General features: G+C 33.3%; 8 protein-coding genes and 2 pseudogenes across 10 annotated transcripts, besides 5 other annotated features; 5 read left to right on the top strand and 5 right to left on the bottom strand.

Annotated features, from left to right (window-relative positions):
• Positions 1–4,489: part of a mobile genetic element that runs on past the window's edge.
• TVAGG3_0279910 lies at positions 2,520–3,410 on the bottom strand (annotated as a pseudogene). Its single transcript has one exon. A coding segment is annotated over exon 1 (891 nt).
• Positions 4,490–4,789: 300 nt separating the features above from the next.
• TVAGG3_0279920 lies at positions 4,790–6,757 on the bottom strand (annotated as a pseudogene). Its single transcript has one exon. A coding segment is annotated over exon 1 (1,968 nt).
• Positions 6,758–7,680: 923 nt separating this feature from the next.
• TVAGG3_0279930 (LP04239P family) lies at positions 7,681–9,068 on the top strand (the record flags this gene model as incomplete). The annotated part of the gene is made up of 1 exon (XM_051228819.1): positions 7,681–9,068. A coding segment is annotated over one exon (1,388 nt), but the record flags the coding sequence as incomplete, so codon positions are not given.
• A 162-nt stretch (positions 9,069–9,230) lies between these two features.
• Positions 9,231–10,250: a mobile genetic element.
• Positions 10,251–10,273: 23 nt separating this feature from the next.
• Positions 10,274–10,339: a mobile genetic element.
• Positions 10,340–11,108: 769 nt separating this feature from the next.
• Positions 11,109–11,948: a mobile genetic element.
• Positions 11,109–11,948: a terminal%2Cinverted (terminal inverted repeat of Banshee-A1 transposon ID:TVAGG3_0279960).
• A 119-nt stretch (positions 11,949–12,067) lies between these two features.
• Positions 12,068–13,751, bottom strand: TVAGG3_0279970 (protein kinase protein; the record flags this gene model as incomplete). The annotated part of the gene is made up of 1 exon (XM_001301015.1): positions 12,268–13,746. The coding sequence occupies one exon, from the start codon at positions 13,744–13,746 to the stop codon at positions 12,268–12,270; it is 1,479 nt and encodes a 492-aa protein (XP_001301016.1).
• A 105-nt stretch (positions 13,752–13,856) lies between these two features.
• On the top strand, positions 13,857–15,374 carry TVAGG3_0279980 (uncharacterized protein; the record flags this gene model as incomplete). Its single annotated transcript, XM_001301014.1, has 1 exon — positions 13,889–15,235. The coding sequence occupies one exon, from the start codon at positions 13,889–13,891 to the stop codon at positions 15,233–15,235; it is 1,347 nt and encodes a 448-aa protein (XP_001301015.1).
• Positions 15,375–15,603: 229 nt separating this feature from the next.
• TVAGG3_0279990 (uncharacterized protein) lies at positions 15,604–16,605 on the top strand (the record flags this gene model as incomplete). Its single annotated transcript, XM_001301013.1, has 1 exon — positions 15,604–16,605. The coding sequence occupies one exon, from the start codon at positions 15,604–15,606 to the stop codon at positions 16,603–16,605; it is 1,002 nt and encodes a 333-aa protein (XP_001301014.1).
• A 191-nt stretch (positions 16,606–16,796) lies between these two features.
• On the top strand, positions 16,797–18,847 carry TVAGG3_0280000 (uncharacterized protein; the record flags this gene model as incomplete). The annotated part of the gene is made up of 1 exon (XM_001301012.1): positions 16,922–18,802. One exon carries the CDS (start codon positions 16,922–16,924, stop codon positions 18,800–18,802), a length of 1,881 nt encoding a protein of 626 aa, XP_001301013.1.
• A 427-nt stretch (positions 18,848–19,274) lies between these two features.
• Positions 19,275–20,615, top strand: TVAGG3_0280010 (protein delipidation; the record flags this gene model as incomplete). The annotated part of the gene is made up of 1 exon (XM_001301011.1): positions 19,700–20,593. The coding sequence occupies one exon, from the start codon at positions 19,700–19,702 to the stop codon at positions 20,591–20,593; it is 894 nt and encodes a 297-aa protein (XP_001301012.1).
• A 607-nt stretch (positions 20,616–21,222) lies between these two features.
• TVAGG3_0280020 (uncharacterized protein) lies at positions 21,223–22,461 on the bottom strand (the record flags this gene model as incomplete). Its single annotated transcript, XM_001301010.1, has 1 exon — positions 21,223–22,461. One exon carries the CDS (start codon positions 22,459–22,461, stop codon positions 21,223–21,225), a length of 1,239 nt encoding a protein of 412 aa, XP_001301011.1.
• Positions 22,462–23,478: 1,017 nt separating this feature from the next.
• TVAGG3_0280030 (uncharacterized protein) lies at positions 23,479–24,594 on the bottom strand (the record flags this gene model as incomplete). Its single annotated transcript, XM_001301009.2, has 1 exon — positions 23,479–24,594. A coding segment is annotated over one exon (1,116 nt), but the record flags the coding sequence as incomplete, so codon positions are not given.
• Between the last annotated feature and the right edge of the window lie 635 nt (positions 24,595–25,229).

Here is a 25,229-nt window from a genome sequence, read left to right on the forward strand (position 1 = left end):
TCGACTGCTTTGTTATAGTCTCGAAATGGACACATATTTCTGAATGTTTGGAAGTCATAAAAATCTGAAACATCTATTCTGTACATTTTTATAAAAATAAAAAAAAAATATTTTTTTATTCTTGAGCTATTTGTTGTTGAAGTTGTTCTTGAGCTATTTGTTGTTGAAGTTGTTCTTGTAATACAATACTTTCACCAGTTGCATCTTCCAATTCGAAACTTTCTGCCGTCATTGACAAATACATAGGACATAAAAGTTTTACAGGAACAAAGTTTGCGTCAACTAAGGTTAAGTTTATGTTTGCTAAAGTGTTTGAGTTTACTAAAGCTGAAAAACTCTGCATTCGAATGAACAATAGGCAAACCAGCAGAGAATGTGTTATTTATACGCATAAGTATCTTTTGGTCATAGTAGTTTCTGTCGACATTCGAATAACACTTTGAACCTAAGTTTGAAACAATATATAAAATAGGTGTACTTAAAGTCAATGGAACAGACATTCCTTGTATGACACCTTTTCCTGTTATAGGAAACTGTTGGTAGTAAAAACCAGATATAAGTTTTGTATTATAGCTCATATTGTTTATAGTAAACTCAGTCGGACATCCAAACATAATGAAACCTGCTCTAGTTGCAGCACATGTTACACCCGTACTTAAAGTATTAAATAAGTCAACAAAACCTGTTGGTGGTATATCTGAGTAAGTATCTTCAAAGGAGTATTTTTTACCATTCACAACAATAAAATCTTCTGGTGTCAAAAAGAGCAAAACAAGCTTTAGTCGTCATTGTGTTTAAGGTTAGTTTACAATATCGTCCTTGAGGACTTTGTAAGTTTGTTGTTATAGAATTATATGACTCAGGGTTTTTAGTCGTAATAGTATAAACCATTGTGTCTTCTGCCATTTACTTAGCAAATAAATTTTAATGAAATGTTGTGGTCGTCAAATATTTTTATAACGTCTGGGAAACTATATTTTAAGTTCAACGTTTCACCTCCTTTCATAACGTATATCTTGTCAATGACATTATATGAAACACCACAGCAACTAACGTCGGGTTCTATTTCTTTGATGTTTATATCGTCTGCCTCTGTCAAAAGTTTCAATAGTTCTTTCAAAACTTCATGAGGTGCAATGACATATGAGTTCACTTTTACAGGGTTGTGTCGACCAAGTTTAACATTATACCTAAAGCTTGACAAATCTTCTCCTGAGTTTGAAGTTTGTCTTTCAGTTGTTGGTAGTCGTTTCGAATATCTGCAACAGAACTTAAGTCTCTGCTAACTTCAGGATATGTTGGTTGTTCTTTTACAGGAACAATTGTTATACCATCTTTGTCTTCGTATGGTTTCCCCACTTCAACATCTCTGTCTTTGACATTGACAACAACACTTTGACTGTTTTTTGAGTTGGTGAATTTAACTTCACATCTGCCACCGCCATTAAACCTTTTGAAACACTTACGCTTCTATTTTCGGAAATGACATTTTACTTAGAATAAAAGATGGACGTATTCGAGTATCTCTTCGAATTGAAGCAGAACAAAGTCATACACACACAAACAATACAAATACATTGACAGAATAGTTCTTTATACAAACAATGGTAAATGTTAAGAATAGCAGCTGAACCAAAAATATTTTCATAAAGCAAAGAAAGTTGGTATAACTGAAATGGTGAAAGTTCTTGAAGCAGAAAAATATAACTTAAAATTACAGATATTTCTAAAGGAAGTTTATAATACAATATTATGTCAAAACTGGCGTACTGTCAATATTTGACGGAGAGAAGTCAGTTCAAGAACAACTTACTGACCTGCTGCCAAAATCTGCTCGATGGAAGCTGTCGTTATGCCAATCTGAGGAGCCCCAGCAGGTTTCATCGAACGAATCTTCAAAAGAGCATCTTCCGTGAAAAGTGCTATTGGTTTTGTAAACTTCTTTGCTTTCAATTCATCTGGACCGTCTCTGTCACAGTATATTGTATTTGAACTGTACCAACAGTTGAAATACCACCCATAAAGTCTTCTGAGTCAGCAAATGGAATGCCAAGCCAAAAGTTTGAACGGTCTCCATTTGTATATTGAGTTTTTTGACTTCCTGTATGGGTCCATACTTTCACATATGGCATAATAGAACTTTGCATTTCAGGGTTAATGGTTGTTGTGAAGTTGTTGTTAAAGTTCATAGCATCTAATGTCAAGTTGTATGACCTCATATCCTCAACTGTAGAATATTCTTCTCTTGGATAATATTTGCCATCTATGTTTATATGATATTTAATACCGGGGTTGTAGAAACAAGAATAGTCATTTATAGTTCGTCTGAAAAGAACAAACATAGTATCTGCATGTTTCATTGCAGTTGTTAAGGCAATATCTGTTCTTGCACCTGGGTCAGCACTTTGGTTTCCAACTTCACCTGCAAAGTCTTTGACAGATATTTGGTGTATAGGGAACATAAGTGGAACTGCAATATATTTGGCAGCTAAAGCATTTGAAATATCTGGGTCCAACATATAGACTGCAAGTCTGCTTTCTATTCTCTTGCATTCAAATTTTCGCATGTGAACTTAACTGGGTCCCAAGCAGTTCCAGCAGCATTGAAATAATAGTTTACTTCAGTGTTGAGGTTTGAGAAACCAAATCTAAGTCAACTTTGTCTTTGCAAAAGTCACAGAACTTGGCTCCACCAGTTCCAGCTACAGTAAGAGTGAATGGGTCTTGTGTTGGTGCAATGACTAAGTTATTTTTGCTTGGAGTAAGTTCAATAGAAATTTTTCCTGCCCAGTTTGGCAAGTATCTTAAAAACCTGAAGATGAGGAAAGATGACAAAGGAACTCTAAGTTTCAGTTTTACTTTGGTTACTGCTGCTGCAGTTTGTCCAGAAAGGTTAACATAAAACTCCTGGAACGTTAGGGTCAAGTCTTCTTATTTTCTCAATAGTTGCATATTGGTCTGTTTGTTCTCTAGCTTGTGGTTGTACTGAGTTTCTCAAAGCGAACCATTCATAGTTTGCCCATGTTACTGTTTGAACTAAGTCAGAGTTAGAATATATCTTAATCCCATGAAAACTTCTGGAGCATATTGGTATCCGACATAGAAAATTCCATTGCAACCTTTCTTGTCAGACAACTTGGCAGAAGGTTTTATTTCAATGTCTTGTTCACGTATAAGAAAGAGTTGTCAATAGAAATAATATGAAACCTGTCGCAAGCAATATCTACTGTTGTTGAAGAACCTTCTCCAAACTCACCTACGTTTCCATAAGAAACAGCAGTTGTATATTCGTAAGTTCCAGGAACTATTTCTGACCTTCTAATGGCATTGTCGCATTCGTTATACCATTCGGAAACATTTCCGTTCATGGCATCCAAAACTGTTGGCGTTATATTCTGAGCGGCGTACATTTCATATGGGTAAAAATATAGAATAGTTGGATTTATGTGTCATAATAGAACCCACGTGGACCAAGCTTTACTTTCTTCCTGGCTGAGTTTTTAACTCTTCTTTTTCCTTCATTGCCACTACTTTCACTAGATGAAGTTACTTCTTCACTACTTTCACTTTGTTCTACTCTTCTCTTCTTCTTTGGTGTCGCTTTTGGTAACTTGCCCTCTGCTTCAAGTTGTTGCATCTTTGCCTCATGTTTCACCTAGTATGTTGTAAATTTCCCATGTCCTTTTTGCCTTTGGGCTCTGGTCGCCCATCTCAGGTAACCTATATCCTAGAAAGATTTTGTCATAGTTTGTATTTGAGTCTTCGCGTATTGTTTGCATGACTCTTTCCTGAGTTTCCGGTTCAAGCTCTTCAAACAGAGCTTGTCCATATGGAATAAGCTCGTTTCAAATATATGTTTTTGTAGCCATTCTGGTTTTTCTTTCCATGTTACCAATAATATCTTTTTGTGAATGGGAAAGCTTTTACCCAATGTTTCAGTCTTGCGTCATTTATTTCTGTAGTTGGTTTTATTTTGTCAAGGAACATGTTTTTCAATACTAACATTTCATTTGGTACTGTCTATTTGAGTTTTCTTAATATTCATCCCTTCTCGGTTCATTGTCTGCAAAGTAAGTTTTTATGACATTTTGTAAACTTTCGTTTGCAAGGTCATGTACAATAGGTTCTCTCTTCCTGTCTCCCTAACTTTCTTTCTAAACTCTTCACCAAATATACCATCTTTATGGTTCTGTGTAGTTCTTTGAGATAAATGTTCTAGAACGTCAGGTGTTATATTTCCATCAGCCATGTTCATTTCATACTGGTCCAAAATATCTGCATCTTTCATATCTTTCAATGGCATTAAAGCCGCGCTGAAAATACCAGCTATATCTGGTTCACCATTCACTTCCATTGCGTCTACAACTTCTTGGAATTGTGGTTGTAAGTTTATGAACCACCTATCCGGGTTAGCTTTATGACCCCATCTCATTGTAGTTCCATAGTCTGCAGAAACAAAAGTAGGTTTGTTTCCATATTGGTTAGGTTCTGAATGAACTTTAAACAATGTTTCATTTCTATATGTTTTGTTGAAATTTAACCTTTTATTTTCACCGAGTTCAGCCAAAGATTGAACGTTATATGGTCGTAAGTAAAAAGGGTTATTGTATTTGCGTACATTTTCTTTCAGTACTTCCATTCTATGCTGAATATTTTCATCTGGTGTTGGAGTCTTTTGTATGTCGGCAAACATTTTTCGATATTCTTCTACCATGTCAGCCGAATTTTTCTTAGACTCTTGGAAAGATTCCATATTCACCTCATACTCTTGTTGAGGGTCAAGATTTTTCGGCTGTTCCAAATCTTCATCTAGTTCTGTGAAGTTAGTTTCCAAAGGAGGGACTTGTTCGTTTCCTTCAGGCTCTTCTAGCTGTTGTTGCTGAACTATTTCTTCCATGTCTGGTTGTATCTGAACTTCTTCCTGTGGAGTTTCTTGTACCTCATCTGCTGGCATTTCATATATTCGAGACCGTTTTTAAAAAGTTCCCTATCTAAGTCATCCGGACATAAACCTTTCTTCTTTCGTTCCGTCTCTATTTTTTACGCGTTTCATGAAGAGAGTTGAATTGTCATTTAGCTCTGACACCAAATATCTCGGAGTAAATTCAGTCATGTCATTTGGATGATATGCTATTAAATCATATCCCTTAGCGAGCTTGTATTTTCCAGGTTTGAAATTATATCCCATTTGGTGCTGAGCCATAAAGCTAAATAGGTTCGGGTCAGTATTTCCTTCCTTGAACTTTCTAATAGCTTCTTTATATCTGTCACTAAAGTCAAGAGTATCTGGGTAACCATAATCTTCCTTTAGCATTTTTAAGAATTCTTGGTTTCCTTGTTCTCTACTTCTTTTATGTCCTTGCTCTGTTTGTGGTTGTTGTTGTGCAGGGTTTTGAACTGTTGGTTGCTGTGCTGGTTGTGGAGGTGGTTGTTGTGCAGGGTTTTGAACTGTTGGTTGCTGTGCTGGTTGTGGAGGTGGTTGTTGTGCTGGTTTTGGTGCATGCCTGTGTCTGTGTCCATGTGACGATGTAAATGTTTTAGGTAGTCCTGGTGCAGGTGCTTCTCTTGGAGGGTTTGGTGGTATATAAGTTCCACCAGCTGGCACATATGTTCCATCTGCAGCATAGTGTCCTACCTGACTTTTCGTTTTTAAGAAAGCATTTACTAGGTCTGTTTTGGTCTGTTGTAACTCTTTTTCTTGACTTTCCACAACAGTTGCTCTAACGGCGTCATAGGCACTTTGAACTGCCTGTCTCGTTGCTGCATCTGTTATTTTCGTCATATTTTGTGCTACTTCTCTTAACTCTTTGTCGAAACCTTCAGACTTCAGTTTCTTTCCAGATGAGAAGTCGTTCACTAGTTTCACCTTACTATGAAGAGCTTCGAAGGCGTTCTTAAAGTCAGCATTCATTAAAGCTTCATTTGAACTGTCTTCATCCGCTTGTATTTTTGTCCTTATTGACCCTATAAGTTGGGCTGCTTTAGCGTTGGCTTGGGCATCTAACCAGTCATTGTTAGCTTTTATATATTCTGCGCTTTTCATTGCCTTTTGCATGGCTGCGTCGTTATTTTTACTTTCTTGTGCTAAGTTTTCATACTGTACGGTTTGGTTTTGCAACTGTAAAAGTTTTTCTGCCTTTACATTTGCTTCAACTTCTTTTTTATACTCATCGCTATCCATATATGTCTTCAGGGCTTTTTGTTTTATTTCTTCATCTTTCAGTACTTTATATTGAGTAGTATGGTTTTTCAAATTTATAACATCTTGTTCCATTTTTGCTACTTCTGCTGCTTTTTCTGACACTTTTTTCGCATATTCCTCTGTACTTAGTTCTTTCAGTTGTTCTTCTTTCTTCTTTTTCTCTACGTTTAACTCATTGAGTTTCTTTGTGTGTCTGTCATATTCTAGTTTCTTTTCGTTTTCACTTATTTGTTTCTGTATGTCTATGTTTGACTTTTTGACATCTGATATTTGATTTTTGAGTGAACTCAAATTCATTTGACTTTGAGGGTTATAAGCTGTTCCGTCTGCAGCTCCACCATAGCCTGCCATTTTCGCTAAAAGTGCCGCTCTTAAACCTCCACTCTGTGCACCAATAACTCGGTTTAAAAGCATAGGATTGCTTGACATTTGTTGCAACATAGTGGGGTCATTCAGCATTTGTTGTTGCAACTGTTGTTGTGGTGTCAGTTTTACTATTGGATGTTTCAATGCTCTCTTCCTCTTACGTATATTCTTACGTAGCTTACGTGGCATTTTAAGTGAAGTTAAAAAGCGGTTTTTGACAGATGTTTATATGACACTTTCTCCGGTTTATAGGACCTCTCTCATATTCTATCTTGTCATATCTAAACTCATAGTCATGTATGTCCTCTAACCATCTCATAACGGTTTCCAAACCACTTTTATCGGATGTAAAGTAAAAGCATGGATGGTTATGTAAAACGTCTAAAGTTTCTAAAGAGTCTCTCAAAGTATACTTCCTTGGAACGCCCGTAACTTTTCCTGTAGCGACGATAGACCCTTACTTGTCCGGACAAAGTTATACTATTTTGAGTGCTCTACAAAAAAGTCAACGACGACGACTCTCAAAAATTTTTTATGGGCTAGAGGGCGCAACGCGCCTGGAGGCCCCCAGTACCCAAAAAAACTTCATTTATACTAAACATCTTCAGGGCTAGAGGGCACGAAGTGCCTGGAGGCCCCACTACCTTTTTTGAAACTTATTTGTTTACCAATATTCCTTATTTTATAAAATTTTTCAATTGAATACTACAATAATTTTATCTCTCCTTTATTAAATTTTCGATTTTTATGTTAATTCTAATTCTTTGCACTATTTCTTGTCTAAATCTTCTAAAATTTTTATTTTAATTTAATTTGACACATAATCATCCTTTTAATTTTCGATTCAAATCCTTATCCTCTTCATTATTTTTCAATAATTTTTTTATCGTAATTTGTAAAATTCGTTCTTTTATAGCTGTTTAAATAATCCAAAACCATGATATTTATTATTGTTAATTATTCCTAATCATGTTTTTTACATTAATTTTAATTTTTTATTTTCTGAACCATTTAAATTAATTTTGTTAAGAATATTTTTTCAATATAGACTTCTGAAATAATTAAATTATTCTCAAATTCTCACAAATTATTTCATTTCAAATTTGTTTAAAATGAATTTGTACACCTTAGTTGATTCAGCTTGGCTTGAAACAGCTCTAGCACAGATTCAAAGGCGCACACCGTTAGCCATTGTTCTCACAAATGTTCCATTAGTCAACAACACTATTCGTTCATCAATTAACAAGATAACATTTTACAAAGCTCTCTTATGTAATAGACTAATTACTATTGAAGAGTACTTACATCATACATACAAACTTCAAGAGTTTACTACTTTCTACATTAAATATAATAATCGACTCTACGAGTGTTCATCCATTTTGAAACACAGAGATGACACTCTCCTTACCGATTATTTGATATTACAAAGTTCAAACGACTCTCGTATACAGGAAGAACCCTCATCAGCCAGCACTCCTCTACAACGCCAGCTTTCATCAGCCAGCACTACCAACTCTGTTCCACAGCAACAGCTCTCAACAGCCAACGCTCCTCTACAAAGCCCACTTTCTGCCAACACCCCGCCACAACGCCAGCTCTCTGCCAACGCTCCTCTTCAACGCCAGCTTTCATTAGCCAGCAGTACCAACACTCCCCCACAGCCACAACTCTCTGCCAGCACTCCCCCACAACGCCAGCTCTCTGCCAACTCTCTTCCACAGCAACAACTCTCTTCCACAGCAACAACTCTCTGCCAACACCCAGACACAACTCCAGCTCTCGGCCAACTCTCTTCCACAGCAACAACTCTCTGCCAACACCTCGGCGCAGCAACAACTCTCTGCCAAGACCCAGACACAACTCCAGCTCTCGGCCAACTCTCTTCCACAGCAACAACTCTCTTCCACAGCAACAACTCTCTGCCAACACCCAGACACAACTCCAGCTCTCGGCCAACTCTCTTCCACAGCAACAACTCTCTGCCAACACCTCGGCGCAGCAACAACTCTCTGCCAAGACCCAGACACAACTCCAGCTCTCGGCCAACTCTCTTCCACAGCAACAACTCTCTTCCACAGCAACAACTCTCTGCCAACACCCAGACACAACTCCAGCTCTCGGCCAACTCTCTTCCACAGCAACAACTCTCTGCCAACACCTCGGCGCAGCAACAACTCTCTGCCAAGACCCAGACACAACTCCAGCTCTCGGCCAACTCTCTTCCACAGCAACAACTCTCTGCCAAGACCCAGACACAACTCCAGCTCTCGGCCAACTCTCTTCCACAGCAACAACTCTCTGCCAAGACCCAGACACAACTCCAGCTCTCTGCCAACACCTCGGCACAGCAACAACTCTCTGCCAACACCCAGACACAACGCCAGCTCTCTGCCAACACCTCGGCACAGCAACAACTCTCTGCCAACACTCCCCCACAGCAACAGCTCTCTGCCAATACTCAGCCTCAGCCTCACCCATCTGTGTCTATTCCCCTTAAGCGCGGGAGACCCAAAGTTAATGTACCAAAAGATCTTAAGGTAACTATTAGAAACCTAATTGAGCAGCATGGCCATCTTGGAATAATCTCCGCCTATAACCAAATAAATAAAGATATCGAATATGCCAAATCTCATTTTGAGGCATTTTTGGACATGAAGACGGGTAATGTTCCACAGCCAACGCCTACCCAAGCATGGTTCTCCGCTATTGAACGTTTTAAGCCCCTGAATCAAATTTCTTCCACAATTCCTTCCGGACTTATGATTGAAGAGTCTCCATTATCATTTCCATCTGAGCTGAGGAACATTAAATATCTTACAAACCCTCTTCCACATCCCCCCTCAAGACATATGTTAGAAAGAGCTTTTAGAGAGCAAGGCTTGGCACGTCCAAGGGGACCCTATCGGCCAAAAGGAAAGACAAGATACTTAGCTGCCTTTCCTAACCAAATATGGCACGTTGATATCCACTTTCTTGGCAAAAAGAGAAGTCAGATTCTTTATGCTGTGATTGATGACTGCACAAGGCTCATCATAGAATGGCAGCATCTTTCGTCAAAACATGCTAGCCAAACAGTGAAAGTAATTAAGAGAGCAATAGCCCGTTATGGACCACCACATACAATTTGGTCCGATAATGGCGGCGAGAATAAAGGCGAGTTCCTAAAGGCTATGAGGGTTCGGGGGATCAATAATGTATATATTGTCCGCATTGCCCATACCAAAATGGGAAAATCGAGCGCTTGTGGCCTAACATAGAGAGCAGAGAGTTGTCATGGGCAAAGATTCAACAATGGGTTGAGTACTATAATGCTAAACCTCATCTAGCATTACCAACTCATTATGTGAATGGAAAACAAATTCACTATAGCCCATCTGAAATGTGGAAGAAACTTCCAATTTGGAAGAGGGGAATGCCGGCAAAATGGATTGTGGATGGAGTCTCTCAAGATTTTCTTCCAGGTTCACTTATGGCCAATGAGATGCCAGAGCTCCAAGGAATCGAAGAAGATGAATGGGAAAAAGAAGGCGAGGAAGTTGAAGAAGAAGAAAATAAGGCGAATCCGGTTGAAATAGAAGAAGATAGTAATGAAGAAGAAGAATACGAAGTAAATTATGAAGAAGAATATCAAGAAGATTATGAAGACCCTTATGAAGAAGATTATGATGATTCATTTTAATATTACGAATAAAATGTCACTTTTCTATTTTTGACACGTAAAGTTGTCACTTTTCTGTCAAACCATTTTTATCGTTTTCGTATATAACACTAGGACTTTGCGGCTAAAATCGTCGATTATGCCATAAATATACTGGCCACGAACACCCCTAAAATAATGAACATCTGCGTGCCAGATAAGATTGGGGGAAAGCGCCCAATATCTTACTGCTGTTTCTGGCCCGGCATGCTCTAATCGCGTCTTGGTGAAATGATTTTCTTTGAAGTATCTGCGTACTTCTCTATAAGATACATCAATTTGTTGTAATTTCAAACGTTTCCATTGTTTTGTTTGACCACAGGGAAAGGCCCAGTGGTCATGTATCACAGCAAGAGCTTTGATTTGTCGTAGGGATTGACCCTACGACCTTTCTTGCCTTTAGGCAATGGGATATTCTGTAAGCTAAATTGATTTTGTAAAAAAGATTTTGAAACATCTAAATATTTGAAATCATTTGATTGAAGGGTTGGGGCGATGGAACATGGGTGCAAGCTTCTTCCCATGTCATTTTACCTTCTTCAATCTGATTGGAAATACCAATTAGGTAAATTCGATCGACATACCCTTTGTAAGGATTCATTCTAATGAAGTACGTTAACAATCAAAATATTCTATAAGTGTCTAGTATGGAATTCAAAAGAATAAAGAAAATGGTAACGTAAATAAACGTATTATGAAATAATTTATAATTAAAATGAAAAAAGAAAAAATAATAAGTAAAGTGACTGGAAATGAAAATTAAAATCAGTGTACAGTTTTATTTTTTTCTCGCTGTGAAACGTATTCGGTCATTTTTTTAAAAATTAATTTTTTGTTAGAGATAAGAGCTAAAACTCGGTAAACAACTTCTTTATGTCTAGAAAATTCTATCTTGCCTTTTATTTTTTTCTCGCTGTGAAACGTATTCGGTCATTTTTTTAAAAATTAATTTTTTGTTAGAGATAAGAGCTAAAACTCGGTAAACAACTTCTTTATGTCTAGAAAATTCTATCTTGCCTTTTATTTTTTTCTCGCTGTGAAACGTATTCGGTCATTTTTTTAAAAATTAATTTTTTGTTAGAGATAAGAGCTAAAACTTTGCAGACAACTCCCCCATGTCTAGCAAATTTAACATTTGTCTCCCATTTTTATATATTTGGTTTAGAATGTTCGAAAATGCGTAATATGGTCATTAATATTAATTGAAAAGAACCTTGAATTAATTCAATCTGATCTCACAAAATATTTTAAATTACAAACTTTGTAGTTTGAATAGATAATTAGTATTAAACTCAAATAACTAGTTTATTTTTGAATAAAATTATTTGAATTTATTCAATTTTGTGAATTTTCCTTCAAAAATCAAGTTTAAATATCTTCTTTGCCATATAATTATAAATACAATGAAACATATTCGAAATTGAAAAGAATGACTTTTTCTGTTCTTTCAATCATTCAATTTGAATTTTGCAATATTGGATTTCTCATTAAATAGCTATTAAAAACAACAAGCAATTTAACTTACATTCAAATTTATTTGTGTTATATTCAATCTTCTCAAAACTTATAATTTTCGGCTATAGCATGATTATATGCTATATAATATAATAAACCTATAATAGTATCATTCTTTCAATTATTTGAAGAGAAAACCGAAAAAATCTATTTTCGGTCTATAACATTATCAAAATAAATTCAATGTATATTTTGACATGACACAGAATTCAAATTCGTTTCCATAATTATTTTTCTCGTTTAATATCGTTTGTTAAAATTTGTTTTAAAAACGATTATTGTAAGAATCTTCACCCTCATCGGACAGACTGAATTCGTAGGTTGTAATATTGATAGAATTTTAACATTTATGGCTATTTATTTTGTTTTACACTAGAATGAATTGTTCTGCTGAAATTTGAGAAATTATTTTTTCTCTAAATTTAGCAATTTTCAGAGAGTACATTAAAAAATCAAATGAGTAACAAAAGAAAACAAATATTTATTACATCGCACGTTCAACTCTACTTAACACTTGCAAAAATCTATCAGCATATTGTTTCATTTTTGGATTCTCTATTGATTGCTTGAAGAATTCATTCAAGCGTTTAGCCTTGAATAGTTTCGCGCACTTAGGATACTTACACATATCAATTGCAACAGAAGCTGCAGCAAGAGATAAATCATTACCACTTTTGATAAGTCTAACAACAGTATCTACCATTTCAGACATTTCTGGAACATACTTCACCCTAGAAATAGTGTCTAATAATCTTAACGCGGAAAGCATCGCGTCATTGTTCTCATTTTCCAGTACAGATGCAAAATATGAACCGAGAAAACCGCTTTCGCTTAACTGAACAACGAAATCCGGGGTGAGAGGAAGCCTTCTAAGCATTGTACAAATTGCGTTGCACATTCCGAGGCTATTCTCGGATAGTAAGCTGCGGAAGAAGTCGATTGTCTGTGGTGTCTGTACGATAAGCTCTCTAAGTTCTGGGTGTAACATGATAATAATGAATAATCTCATTGTATGAAGGGTTTTTGGTAAACTCTTTGTCATCCATTGATGATTTTGAAGAAGTATATACGCGTTAGTGCCATCCATCAGCAAGCCCATGAGAAGATATGCGGCTTTTTCTTCTTCTTGAGCAACATCAAGCAAAGCAAGTAAAATGTTTGCCATGTGATGAGTATCTGCTTGTGGTGGGTATCTCATTAAAAGAGATAAAGCAGCAGCTTGGATTGGCCGCCTCCTGATATGAGCTGAAATTGCGGAATATGGATAACCTACGTCCTTAATTGCTTCGCCATCGACTTCAGCAATAGCACAAAGCCCATAATAGCAAGTATTAAGGATCGCAACGTTACTTAATGTTAGCATATCGCATACATAAGTCCAACAGTGCTTAATACGTTGCTCTTTGAAGAGAGGATATGTTCGTAACATCCAAACTAACAAAGAAACGTAATCGTCTGCGCATTCAATTGATTTAAAGGAATCAGCTTTCCTGAAGAGGATATCTACCATAGGAAACGGTTCCCTTACGTTTTCAAACTGTTGTGCGAAGTATGCTATAATAAGTAGGCATTTATGTGGTTCTGAATCAACCAGAACCATAATTTTTGAAGCAATTTCCGCAGTAAATATATCAGGGACGTTCTTAGATAGTATATAAAGCAGATCCATTAATTGTGTTCGGAATTCTGGTTGATTGAATGGTAACTGCTCGATTAATTTTTCTTGTGCAAAGATATTTATGCTATCAATGTCGTTTAATGATTTGCAGATTGTCAATAATATTTCATTTCCTGTTTTCGTATGGAGATGTGTCGAGAAATGTGATACTAAAATGTTATAATATTTCGGCAAATCTTGTTGTTTTACTTTCAAATGCGATGTCTTAAGATATTTGACGAAATCAGGATTTGTAGGCTGTTTTAAAATCTCAAAATCTAACTGAGGTTCGTCTCGAAAAGACATCTCTGTTTTCTGTTGATTTGTAAATCGCCAAACGTTAAGCCTTAACGGTATTGTTACAAACCAAAAAGTGACAACTTTATTTGAGATTTTGAAGAAAATGTGACATCTGCCACTTTTTTTATAAAATTCTCTAAAAAAAATAATGATTGATTTTGATATTAATATTCAGATAGCTTCTTCATTATTTATTATATCAAAACTGAATGTTGAATCAATGAAAACCAATTCAATGGTGTGCAGCATTGATTTAATCAATAAAAATCATAATTTCAGTTTTGATCTTGCAAATTATAACGAAATTTCGGTGATTGACAAAGAGTCTACAACTATACAGATCACAGGACCTTTGATTCTGAAGATGAAATTCTTAGATTCTTCATATGTTACTAAATTTTGGAATTTAATTAAGAAAATTTTTATATTAGAGTCGATTCCTGATACATATCCAAGATTCAAAATCAATAAACAGCCAGTTGAGAAAGAACCCGAGAGTTTAACTTCAAATAAATACAAAGTTTTATTTAATTCATTAGTACCGCGTTTTAAGATAACGGAATTACCATCCATACAACTACCGGATCCAAGTAAACCCGGAAATATTGAACTAAAAACAATTGTTGATGAAAATAATTTTGATTCAATTTTTCCATTTGATGATTCAAAGTTACCCATCAGCCATGTATACAACCCAAGACAATATTCAGTTAGCAATGCTGCTTTTACAAAAATTCTTCTTAAATACTTAGAAAAGTTTAATGATCTTGAAAAATACAAAATCCTTCGAAATCAATGGTCAAAGATTTTACCAGAGCAGTACGAATTAAATGCACAAATACAGACTTATATTAATAAAATTGACCCTATTATTTCAAATTCAGCTCCAAATCAGAATACAAGACTACTTATGATGGATGTCATGTTGTCTATCTTTAAATACACTAAAAGCCATCCTTACGAACCATTTATTTTCAAAAGTGTCCAATATTTTATTGAATCCATGAATTCGACAGATTTTGTACACAAAAAGTACTGCGAAAAGAGTTCGATTATATTTTGGCTTTCAAGAATCGTTGCTGAAGGATTTTTGTCAAATTATTCAACAACATATTTACTAAAGTATGAAATAACGCCTCTAATAACTGATAGAATATCAGGCATGATTGAATTCTTCAAGGACAAATCAAAATTCTTGACTCCTGAGAACTCAGAATTAATTTTAGAATTACTTCAAGAAAGATTGATGGATTACAATGATTGGAAGATTTTTATAACAAATTCGATCATATTCTACAAGTTCCAAAGCATTTACTTCGCTAGTATCCTTATTACTTACTATTATTATCTTATTAAATTGATTCCAACAATTAAAAGCACCAACCAAGAACAATTTAACAATAAAATGAAGGATGCATTAAATGCTAACACATTTTCCTTCTATATGGAAACTATTTTTGATATTACTAGAATTATTATCGATTTGGCTCAGTAACTTAATTTTTTGTATGTAAAGTTTTATATATTAGTTAGTGTCTACATATTTTTTTATCTTTTTTTCCTTGATAATTTTATATCAGAGAATATGTAACATAGTAGATTATACAATCGGTTAAATTATCAATCATTTGCTTTGCTGTTTGTTTAAACGATAGTTTATGAATATTCGCAATTAAACGGACAAATTTTAAATTTGAACGCTATACTTATCGAACATGACATTTAATTAATGCGATAACGTACATAGGAAATCAAATAATGCTATTGGCAATCCCAAACGATCAATTCGTTGGTTCTGAAAAAGCAAAATTCAGTAAAAAAATACATCAAATTTGAGAGCTCATTGAAAATCAAATTTTTGTAATGTCGAACGCGAACGAAGCTTTCACGTATAAAAAGGTCCCACTACAGGTTCTTGCTGTTGTCCCAACACTTACCGAGAATGCTCTTCAGAAAAAAAGAGCCGCAGATCCAAATCAATGCGTTGTTTGCAACAAAGCGATAGATGATGAAAAAATAACAATAGAAAATAGATCATGGCACTGCAATTGTTTAGTTTGCGAGCTTTGCAACAAAAAAATAATTTCATCAACATACCAAATTTTAAATGGTTCGCCATTGCATACATATTGCTACAATCTCCTAAAAGGTCCGTATTGTTTTGCATGTGGTCAGATACTTGTTGGTAAAGATGTTATTTCAGTCCAAGATAAGTTATATCATGCTGAATGTCTCCGTTGCTCTTGTTGTCAGCGCCATATCAACAAGTATGAAAAGGTTGAGATGTACAAAGGTATCCCACTTTGTTTCTCTTGCTTTTCAGAAAAATGTCAATTATGTCCAAAATGTCATTCAGTAGTTACAAAAACTAAGTACAAATTCCTTTTTGAAGGTCAAGTAATATATCTTCATGATGTATGCTGCAAATGCACAATTTGTGGAAAAGATTTAAATCAAGATAATTTTGCATTTGAACAAGGACAGCCTTTATGCAAAACATGTTGGTTTGACCTAGCAAACTTCATTTGTATCAGGTGCAAACAGCCAATTTTACCTAATGAAAGAATTTCATACGGAGGAATATATCACATGAAATGTTTCACATGCCACAATTGTCATGAATCCCAAGTGAATAGTAATCCAGAAATAATTGGCGACACTGTTATTTGTCAACGCTGTTTTTGCGAATTCAAAGACAGATGCAGCGTTTGTTTCGAGAAAATCAAACAAGATAGAGTCGAACAACACAATAGAAGCTTCCATTCGAAATGTTTTGTTTGTTGCAAATGCAAAGCAAATCTACATACAATTGATTCTGTATTCAAAGGTGGGAAGCTATATTGTGCTAACTGTGCTTCAAACTAAGCCATGTCAACATCTATTAACTCTTTTTATTGTTTGAGATTATTCGCTAAAAATATTCGTTTTGGTTATTTTTGAAGAGTCTGCTTGGCATATAAATCATTACTTGGATTTTTTTGTATACGGTACATTTATTTTTTGATGATAAGTTTTGTTAGCCAATTCATTTGAATTTCAACTCGTATTTGTGAGATCTATAGAATTTTGACAGATTTACATTTTGGAGTTATGAAATAATAATGAAACAATCTAGTCATATAATATTTAATTCGATTTCCTGAAAATAAGATGTAAACATATAAAATTTTTCAGGTGCTTGATGGAAGCGGAATATAAGCGCCTAGGAAATAAATGCAATGTTCTCGTAAACAGAATGCAATCATTATATGAGAAATGCCAACAAAGCTGTCTAAAATCTTCTAGATCCGGATATTTAGCAATGCAAGATTATTTACTAAATTCAAACAAAGAAAAAACACAAGAAGATATTGATTTTCTCTACAATGATGTATATTATCCAATCCATTTGGGAAATTTCTTTGGCTTTTCACAGCTAGTACAAAGTACAGGTTTCTTGCTTGGATTTATCTTCGAAAGGCCAGATGTTTTGATAAAGCTAATCAAACATATACAGAAAAAGCCTCAATTAATGAATAGACTGACAAAATTTATCATTCCATCGATTTTTGGTTACTTTTGTTCAGATGAACACCTCGAATATGCATTTAAATTCTACAGATTAGTCATTCAGGAGTGTGATTCAAAGCTAACTTCAATTTTACTACAAAATTTTTTCTATTCTCCAGTTATGTACAGATTCGTTGAAGCATTCATCAAACCATTTATAGATGAGCTCGGAATTTACATATTTTCAAACTGTTTGCAAGATGTAAAAGATTGTATCGAATATTTTAGCGAAAAACTCAAATCACATATAATGGTAACATCTCCACTTATTAACCATCAAGCATACATCATTCTTAAGCACCTTAGCAGCGCTAAATGGAAGCCAAAACAAGTTTGGGAGATTTTCTGGGCAAATGCATGTCTTCCGATCGCAAACATGCTTCTATCAACATCAGTCATCGCTTCTTACAAAAATATTTACAGCAAAATTCTCAAAAAAATCACAGATTTTCGTGTTGAAATTTTGAGAAAGATTCTTTCAAATTCCGGATGCTACAAGGCTCCAAAAATGGATTCCCCGTCTGGTGTTACCGGAATGCACATCTATGTCTGTCTTGATGAAGTAATTCAGATTATTGATCTTCTTGAACAGACAAGTCTTCGTCCTGATGTATTTTCATGCGACGAATTCACATCATTTAGCGAAGAAGTCCGCCAAGGACATTTCTGGTGCATTGTTTACCCAAGAAAAGTTCATTCAAAGCCAAAACCAGAGTACGAGTACTCTCTTTTCGATGATTCGTCGCTTGATTTCCTCTATTCGTATCTCGAAGAGAAGTACAAACTGAAAACAATTATAGATTGGCAAGAAATTCTCATATCGAACGAGAATTTATGGTTCCATTACATAATTGACCTTGTCCTTAGCAAGCATCCCTTCGAAAATACCCATATGTTCCCTGAATCTTATGCTCATTTCTCAAAGAAAGTCGATACAAACTATAAAAAGCAAATTCTTTACTTGAAACTGATTGACAACTACTACGAACTTGAACACCAACAGAATGAGATCATGTTTTGGAAGCTAGATAAGATGTGTGAAAAGGTTATCCAAGATTATTCCGAAAAAGTTCAGAACTTCCTAGATTTCAGTGCAAAAATGAAGAGGCCAGATGATATGCTATTTTTCGATGCTCTTAAGTCTATTAAATGCTTGGATTGCTACAATTTCTTTAATAGATACTTCCTTTTGATCAGAATTTTCAAACAGATACTAAAGGTTGGCAAAGGAAGCTCCGAATACTTCGTTCAGTTCTTCATTCAGTGCGGAACTTTGACTTTATTATCATCAATGACATTATTAGGAAGTTTATTGATGAAAGCACCAGAATTCGTGGAAACATGCGAAGGAGAAGACGTAAAAGCATGGGATTTAGCTGAATCAGCTTGGTTTTCAATAATTTCTTTGGATCCTGTATTGGCTGCTGGTGTTCAAGAGTTTTACTATCTGTTGATCAGTAACTTCTCTAAGGTAACCAAGAGAATCAAACCAATCGTTATTGAATACCATTAATTCATAAATTTATTTATTTTTTTGTTTGTTTTAAAGAAATATTATTATACATATTATCGCATTTTAAGTAAAACTTTTCAGCCCGGTGATTTTTCTCTAGATCCGATTATGATATTTTATAATATATCCGTGTAAATATCACAAATATATTCAAAATTTAAAGTAAAACGGCAATAATTTTAAATATCAAAAATCTGGTGGAGTTGTAAATCTTCACACAATTCCGGTGAACCTTTTTATTTTAGAGGTTCGGGGCAAGCTTATTTTAATGCATATTTCAATATTTTATACTAATTTATAATTTTTTTTGACAGAAAATCATAAATTTATTATACGAAATTGAGACGAAGTCTCAATTTCGTATAATAAATTTTGAATTCTATTCTACCTTCAATTATAAGTTCAAAGATTTAAATAACACGAATTGAAGAGGGTCAAGTCACTTTTTTGAAAAAAAATGAATAAAAATGAGGTAATTTTTTATTTATCCTAAAAATAAGTCTTTATGCAATTTATCAATGACGGTTATTTGATTTTTCAAAGGTTTATTTTTTTAATGCTCCATTAGGCAGCACCAAACTCTACACCCTATAGATCTACCAAAAAGTTTAAGCTCCTTGTTGCTGCATAGATCCTTCCTTAATCCAGTCAGCGAATGATGATTTCAGTTCCGATCTGATTATCCAATCAGAGATTATCTTTACAGCCTCACTGCAAATGTGGAAATTTAGGTTCCACATCCTTTTATTCTTGTTCTAGCTCCATTTTACATTATGATTAATAAAAAATTACCTCTTTTTTATATCATTTTTTTTCAAAAAAGTGACAGGTCCTCTCAATTTCGTATTATAAATCTTTGAAACGTTAATTGAATGTAAATAGAATCAAATTTTATGAATGACTGTGATTTTGGGAACCACCATCATACAATCTGATACAGAAAAACTAAAGAAAGTAGTAGATACAATCCCAAGATTCACATATCATAAAGGATTTTCACCATTAGCAGGTGGTTATACCACAGATAAAAATTGGGGATGTTGCATTAGATCTGGTCAAGGATTACTTATGCAATTTGTGTCGAAATTATATCAATTATACGGAGATAAAATCAAAAATATATTTCCAAATGGTTCAAAATTTGAATTGTTTTTTGATCACCCACAAGCGCCATTTGGAATCCATTGTATATGCAGAGAGTTAGAAACATTCGGAGTCAAAGCAGGAGAATGGGTTAAACCTTCAATGCTCGCTCCAGTTTTCAAAGATTTATTATCATTTTTCGGAATTCATGTTGTTATTGCAGAAAATGGGTGTTTATCACGTGAGTCACTTCGTGAGGCCCTCAGTTACGGCCATCCAGTTTTGCTTCTCTTTACTTTGATGCTTGGATACAAAGATTTTGACCTAAAATACTTACCATTCCTCAGACTTACATTATCACTGATATACCAATCAGTTGGTGTTGTCGGAGGCCAACAGGGAAAAGCGTATTATTTAGTTGGCCATCAAAAAGAGAATTTGTTATATTTTGATCCACATGAAGTTTACGATTCTGTTACGAAACTCGATAATATGAATTTACTGTTCAAAGCGCAATTAAAAAAGATGCAATCTTCGCAATTAAGCTCATCTATGCTTGTGGGATTCTACATTACAAGTATGCAGGATGCTGAAGAGCTGCCAATGCTATTAAGCGCGTCTGGAGAATGTCCAATTCAAATTGTTGATAAAATTGACCCTGTAAAAACAACCCACGTAGAAGACGACTGGGAAGTTGTGAATAATTAAACATTGTTGTGTACTATCATAATTTTTTATTGTTTTCCAATTTTTTATTAATTACAAAATTATAATATCAAAAATTCAATTTAAATATTCAGTTTGAGTTTGATCACATGATAAAAATACATACAAATCAAAAATTAATTTATTCTGAACTCATAAGACAAGGAAATCTTTTTGAAATTCATGACATATTTCTAATTGAACATCATTTATGATCATTAACAATAGAAACACATATGATATCAATACATGTCTGCTACATTAGACAAGATCATGCAAATTTTTCTTATATAGGCATTAAAAGTTAATAGATCATTAATTGCTAAGAGTTGAAATGTTTTTTTAGGACGCAACTTCGACAAATTTTGTAGCCTCAAAGCTATTTAAATATGTTCACAATATTTAAGACAAATAGACTGATCATTCTAAGCAATATCTTATTAAACTTACAAAAAATATGCTTATGAAAATGATATGTATGATAAGAGAAAGAGATTATTTTTATTCAGGATTATTCCAAATTATTTTGAGTGGATTGATAAAGATTTAGACAAAAGGGGGTCTTTGCTACTAATTTATATATGAAACAGATAAGATATTAAATATCCACATATTTATACAAAACAGTTTATTTATAAAGCTAATTTCTCCAAAAATGAGAAAGCATTACTCTCAGTTATATTTAGAGTACTGGAAGTAACATTTGTGAGTGCGGATTCCTCAAAGAAATCCGCTACAATCTTCAACTGGTCGTTCAGAGGTAAAACGTTCTTCAAACTTTTCTTTGCAAATGACAATTTATCTGAATCATAAAGAGATGAACTTTTAAGAACAGCTTTGAACAATCTCTTGAGTTCGTTGGTAGATGATTCTATAACTGCTTGTAAAACCTTGATCCTGGAATCATCTTCAAGAGATTCACTTTGTTTTTTGACTAATTTCTTAAGAATCTTGTTTTCTTTCTCTATTTTTCGCTTCTCTTCGGTGATCTTAGCTACAGAATCATCATCTTTGAGCTTTTCTTGCAAAGATTTTAATTGTTTTCTGAGAAATTCATTTTGATTTTCTCTTTCTTCAAGTGTTTCTTTTAATTCATTCAATTGATTCTGTTCTGACTTAGATGTATCGAATTTAATCTTCAAATCAATATTTTCTTTCTGTAATTTTTCTAATTTTTCTTTTTGTTCCGAAATTTGCTTTTCAGCATCAATAACCCATTTAGAATACCAATAGTTGTCATTTTTAAGAGATTCAATTTGTTGTAGCATTGTTCTTTTCTCTTCATTGAGTTTATCAATTTCGGTTTTCAAAATTTTCTTGTCTTGTTCAGAGGAATTCAATTTGTTACTTATGTCTGAACTTTGTGTTTCATTTTTAAGTTTTTCTAATTGAGATTTTAGATTTTCAATTTCTGATTTATATTTTTCGATCTCTTGAGAACTATTGCTCTTTTGGGACTGCAACATATCACTATTATCTTCTTGTAGCTTTAAAATCCTTTCATTTAATGTTTGATTTTCCAATTTTAGATTTTCATTGGAATTTGACAGAGATTTCAGTTTTTCATTCAACTCTTCAATTGATATATTCAGCTTGTTGGCCTCTTCTTTGGATAATTTGCAATCATTTATTAATTTCATGTTTTCTTGCTTAATTCTCTGATTTTCGCTCCTAATATTCTTCAATTCATCAATATCATGCTTCAACTTTTCATTTTCTTTTTGATATCCAATAAAATTACAGAAATCTTGCTTTATTTTATCATTTTCCTGCTGGACAGAGTTTAGCTTATCAATTTTCTGCTTGAAATCTTCGTTTTGAAGCTTTAATTTATCATTTTCTTGTTTAATAATTAAAATTTCTTCATTCATTTGTTTAATTTCACTTGATTTCTTTTGGTTATCCAAATTAATTGCTTTTGATTGGGATTTCAATATTGAATTTTCTTTCTTTAGATCATCATTTTCATTTTGGATTGTAAGAAGGTTCTCTTGATATTTGGCAGATTCAGAATCAATTTCCTGTTTTAGTTGAACATTTTCAGTTAAAATTGAATTGATTTTATTATTATTTTCAGTAATAATTTTTGAATTTTCTGATTTCATTTCAGAAATTTGCGTAATTAAGTTCAAATTCTCAAATTGTAGCTTTTTGAGATCAGCTTTGGTTGATTCAAATTCTTTTTCTTTAGAGATCAAATCAGAATTGTAAATTTCGTTTTGATTCTTTAATTCTGCAATAGAACTTTGCATTTGTTCTCTTTCCTTATTAGACTTTTCACACAAATTATGAAGTTCTTCGTTTTCTTTTTCAATATTTTCTAATTTGTCTTTCTCTCCTTTGATTTCAGCGAGTTGCACCTTTAATTCTTCATTAAATTTTTCCAATTCTTTCGATTTTGACTTCTCTTCTTCCAATTCTTGAGAAATTTGATTAAATTTATTGGATTTCTCAGTAAGTTTCAAGTTTAATGACGAATTATCACTAATTATAGCATTAACAGATGCTTGCAGCTGGTTATTAGAGGTATTTAGTTCATTTATCCTTTGATTTAAAGAAGATATTTGCTGATTCAATTCTTTTTCTTTATTTGATGAATTTACAAGTTTTGTATTCAATTCTTTATTTGATTCTTCTTTGAAATTCAATTCCTTTTCATAAGAAATAATTTTATTATTTAATTCTTCAATTTGCTGCTTGTTTTTAGCTATTTGGACATTAAGTTCATTATCTATCTGTTGTTTGAATTTGTCACGCTCTGATTTTAGATTTTCTGATTGAATTTTGAAATTATTCAAAGATTTTTCAAGAATTTCTTTCTCTTTGTTGCTTTTATCTATCTGGGACTTCAAACTCTCTTGAGTTGATGTAAGCATTTTATTTTCAAGCTCCAAACTTTTAATTTTTTCTGTTGAATTTGAAAATGAAGTAAATAAAGATGAATTTTCAATTTTTAGATCACTAAACTGCTTGTTCAATGATGAGTAATTAATTGTCAGCTTTTCTAGCTCTTGTTTCAATTTATTATTATTTTCAAAATATAATTGTTTTTCGTTCCTTAAATCGTCGTAATTCCGTGATAGAACTTGATATTTATCAACGTTATTAGCAAATTCAATTCCTTTTTTGCGAATTTCTTCTTTCAAATTTGAAATTTCTGATTTTAAGTTTTCATTTTCTTTAATAACGTTTTCATGATCTGAATTGTAACTTTTATATTGGATTATTACATCTGAATACTTCGAAAATATCAATTTCTTTTCTTCCTCAAAATTTGAAATTTTATTGAGAAAATTTTGAATTAATTTCTCTTTATTTTGGCATTCGCTCTCTAATCCATGGATTTCTTCTGTTACTAGCTTCATTACTGATTGAAGTCGTTCGTTTTTTTGTAAAATTTCGTTTTTTTCTTTATGTATTTGTTCATTTTCTGTTTGGAGTTGTAAATTCGCATTTTTAAGTGATTCATTCTCTAGTTGAGTATCAATTTGTAGCTTTTTCGATATTTCTGTAGTATTTTCCAAATTTTCATTTTTTTGTTTGAGTTTGATTATTTTTTGCCTGAGATTTGTATTTTCTTTCTCATATTCTGTCTTAATTTTGACGATTTGTTCATTAGAATCCATCTTATGCTTTAATTCGTTAATAATAATTTCTTTTTCACTGCAAGACTTCTTAATATCAATCATATTTTGTATTAAATCAGATTTCTCAATGTTAACCTTATCAATAAGCTGCTGCATTGACGCTATTTTGTTAATTAAAACAGACATTTCATTATTTAATGTTTTTCGCTCTAAATCGATTTGAGATTTTAGTTTCTTACGCTTTTCTTGTTCTTGGAGCTTGATGTTATTTACAATTCTTTCGAGTTCTCCTTGACTTCGAATTGGTGGCAAAGCTTTAGAATTGAAATCAATTGTTGAAATGCTTGGAATGGAAATATCAATTCGTGTTTCTTTCAAGTTTGATGATTTTTCGGGAGTGTTGTCAAAATCATTCATCAAACTTTCAAGAAAAATGAATGTATCAGAGAGATCATCTTCAATATGACCTATTGAAGAAAATAACCTAGCCAATAGTACGATAAATAAGATTTTTTTTTCTATTTCGAAATTGAAGTTTATGAATAAACGGATGTTTTAAATCTGTGAAATTGAGTCAAAAAATATATGATTCCTTTGAAAAAGCTACCTTGAAACAATTTACATTATAAGTAGTAGTATATGACGGGTTGTGTGACTTTTTTTGTAAACGTAAGAATTCATACAATATTGAATGATTTTGTATCATTTTTTTTAACATATGAAGTAAAAAATGTATGATTCTTACGGTTTTTATTCTTACGTTTTTGAATAAATCAAGATTTAAAAAATTTTGTAAACGTAAGACATTTACACTCAGCCCAAACATGATGAAATAAAAAAAATTAACATTGTTTAAATCCTGAATGGAATCAACGGAGTCATAATCAAAGACCTCATAAACGAGTAAAAAGAAATTGAAACTAATGATTATTTGAATTTATGAAATCAATTATTTGATTCATTCTTTCTTCAATCTCTTCTATTCTTTTTGTTAAATCATCTATTTTCATTAATGAGGTGATTCTTGATTGAGGAATAGATTTCAAACTAAC

The sequence above is a fragment of the Trichomonas vaginalis genome, chromosome V (assembly GCF_026262505.1).
Source record: "Trichomonas vaginalis G3 chromosome V, whole genome shotgun sequence".
Classification (NCBI taxonomy): Eukaryota; Parabasalia; order Trichomonadida; family Trichomonadidae; genus Trichomonas; species Trichomonas vaginalis.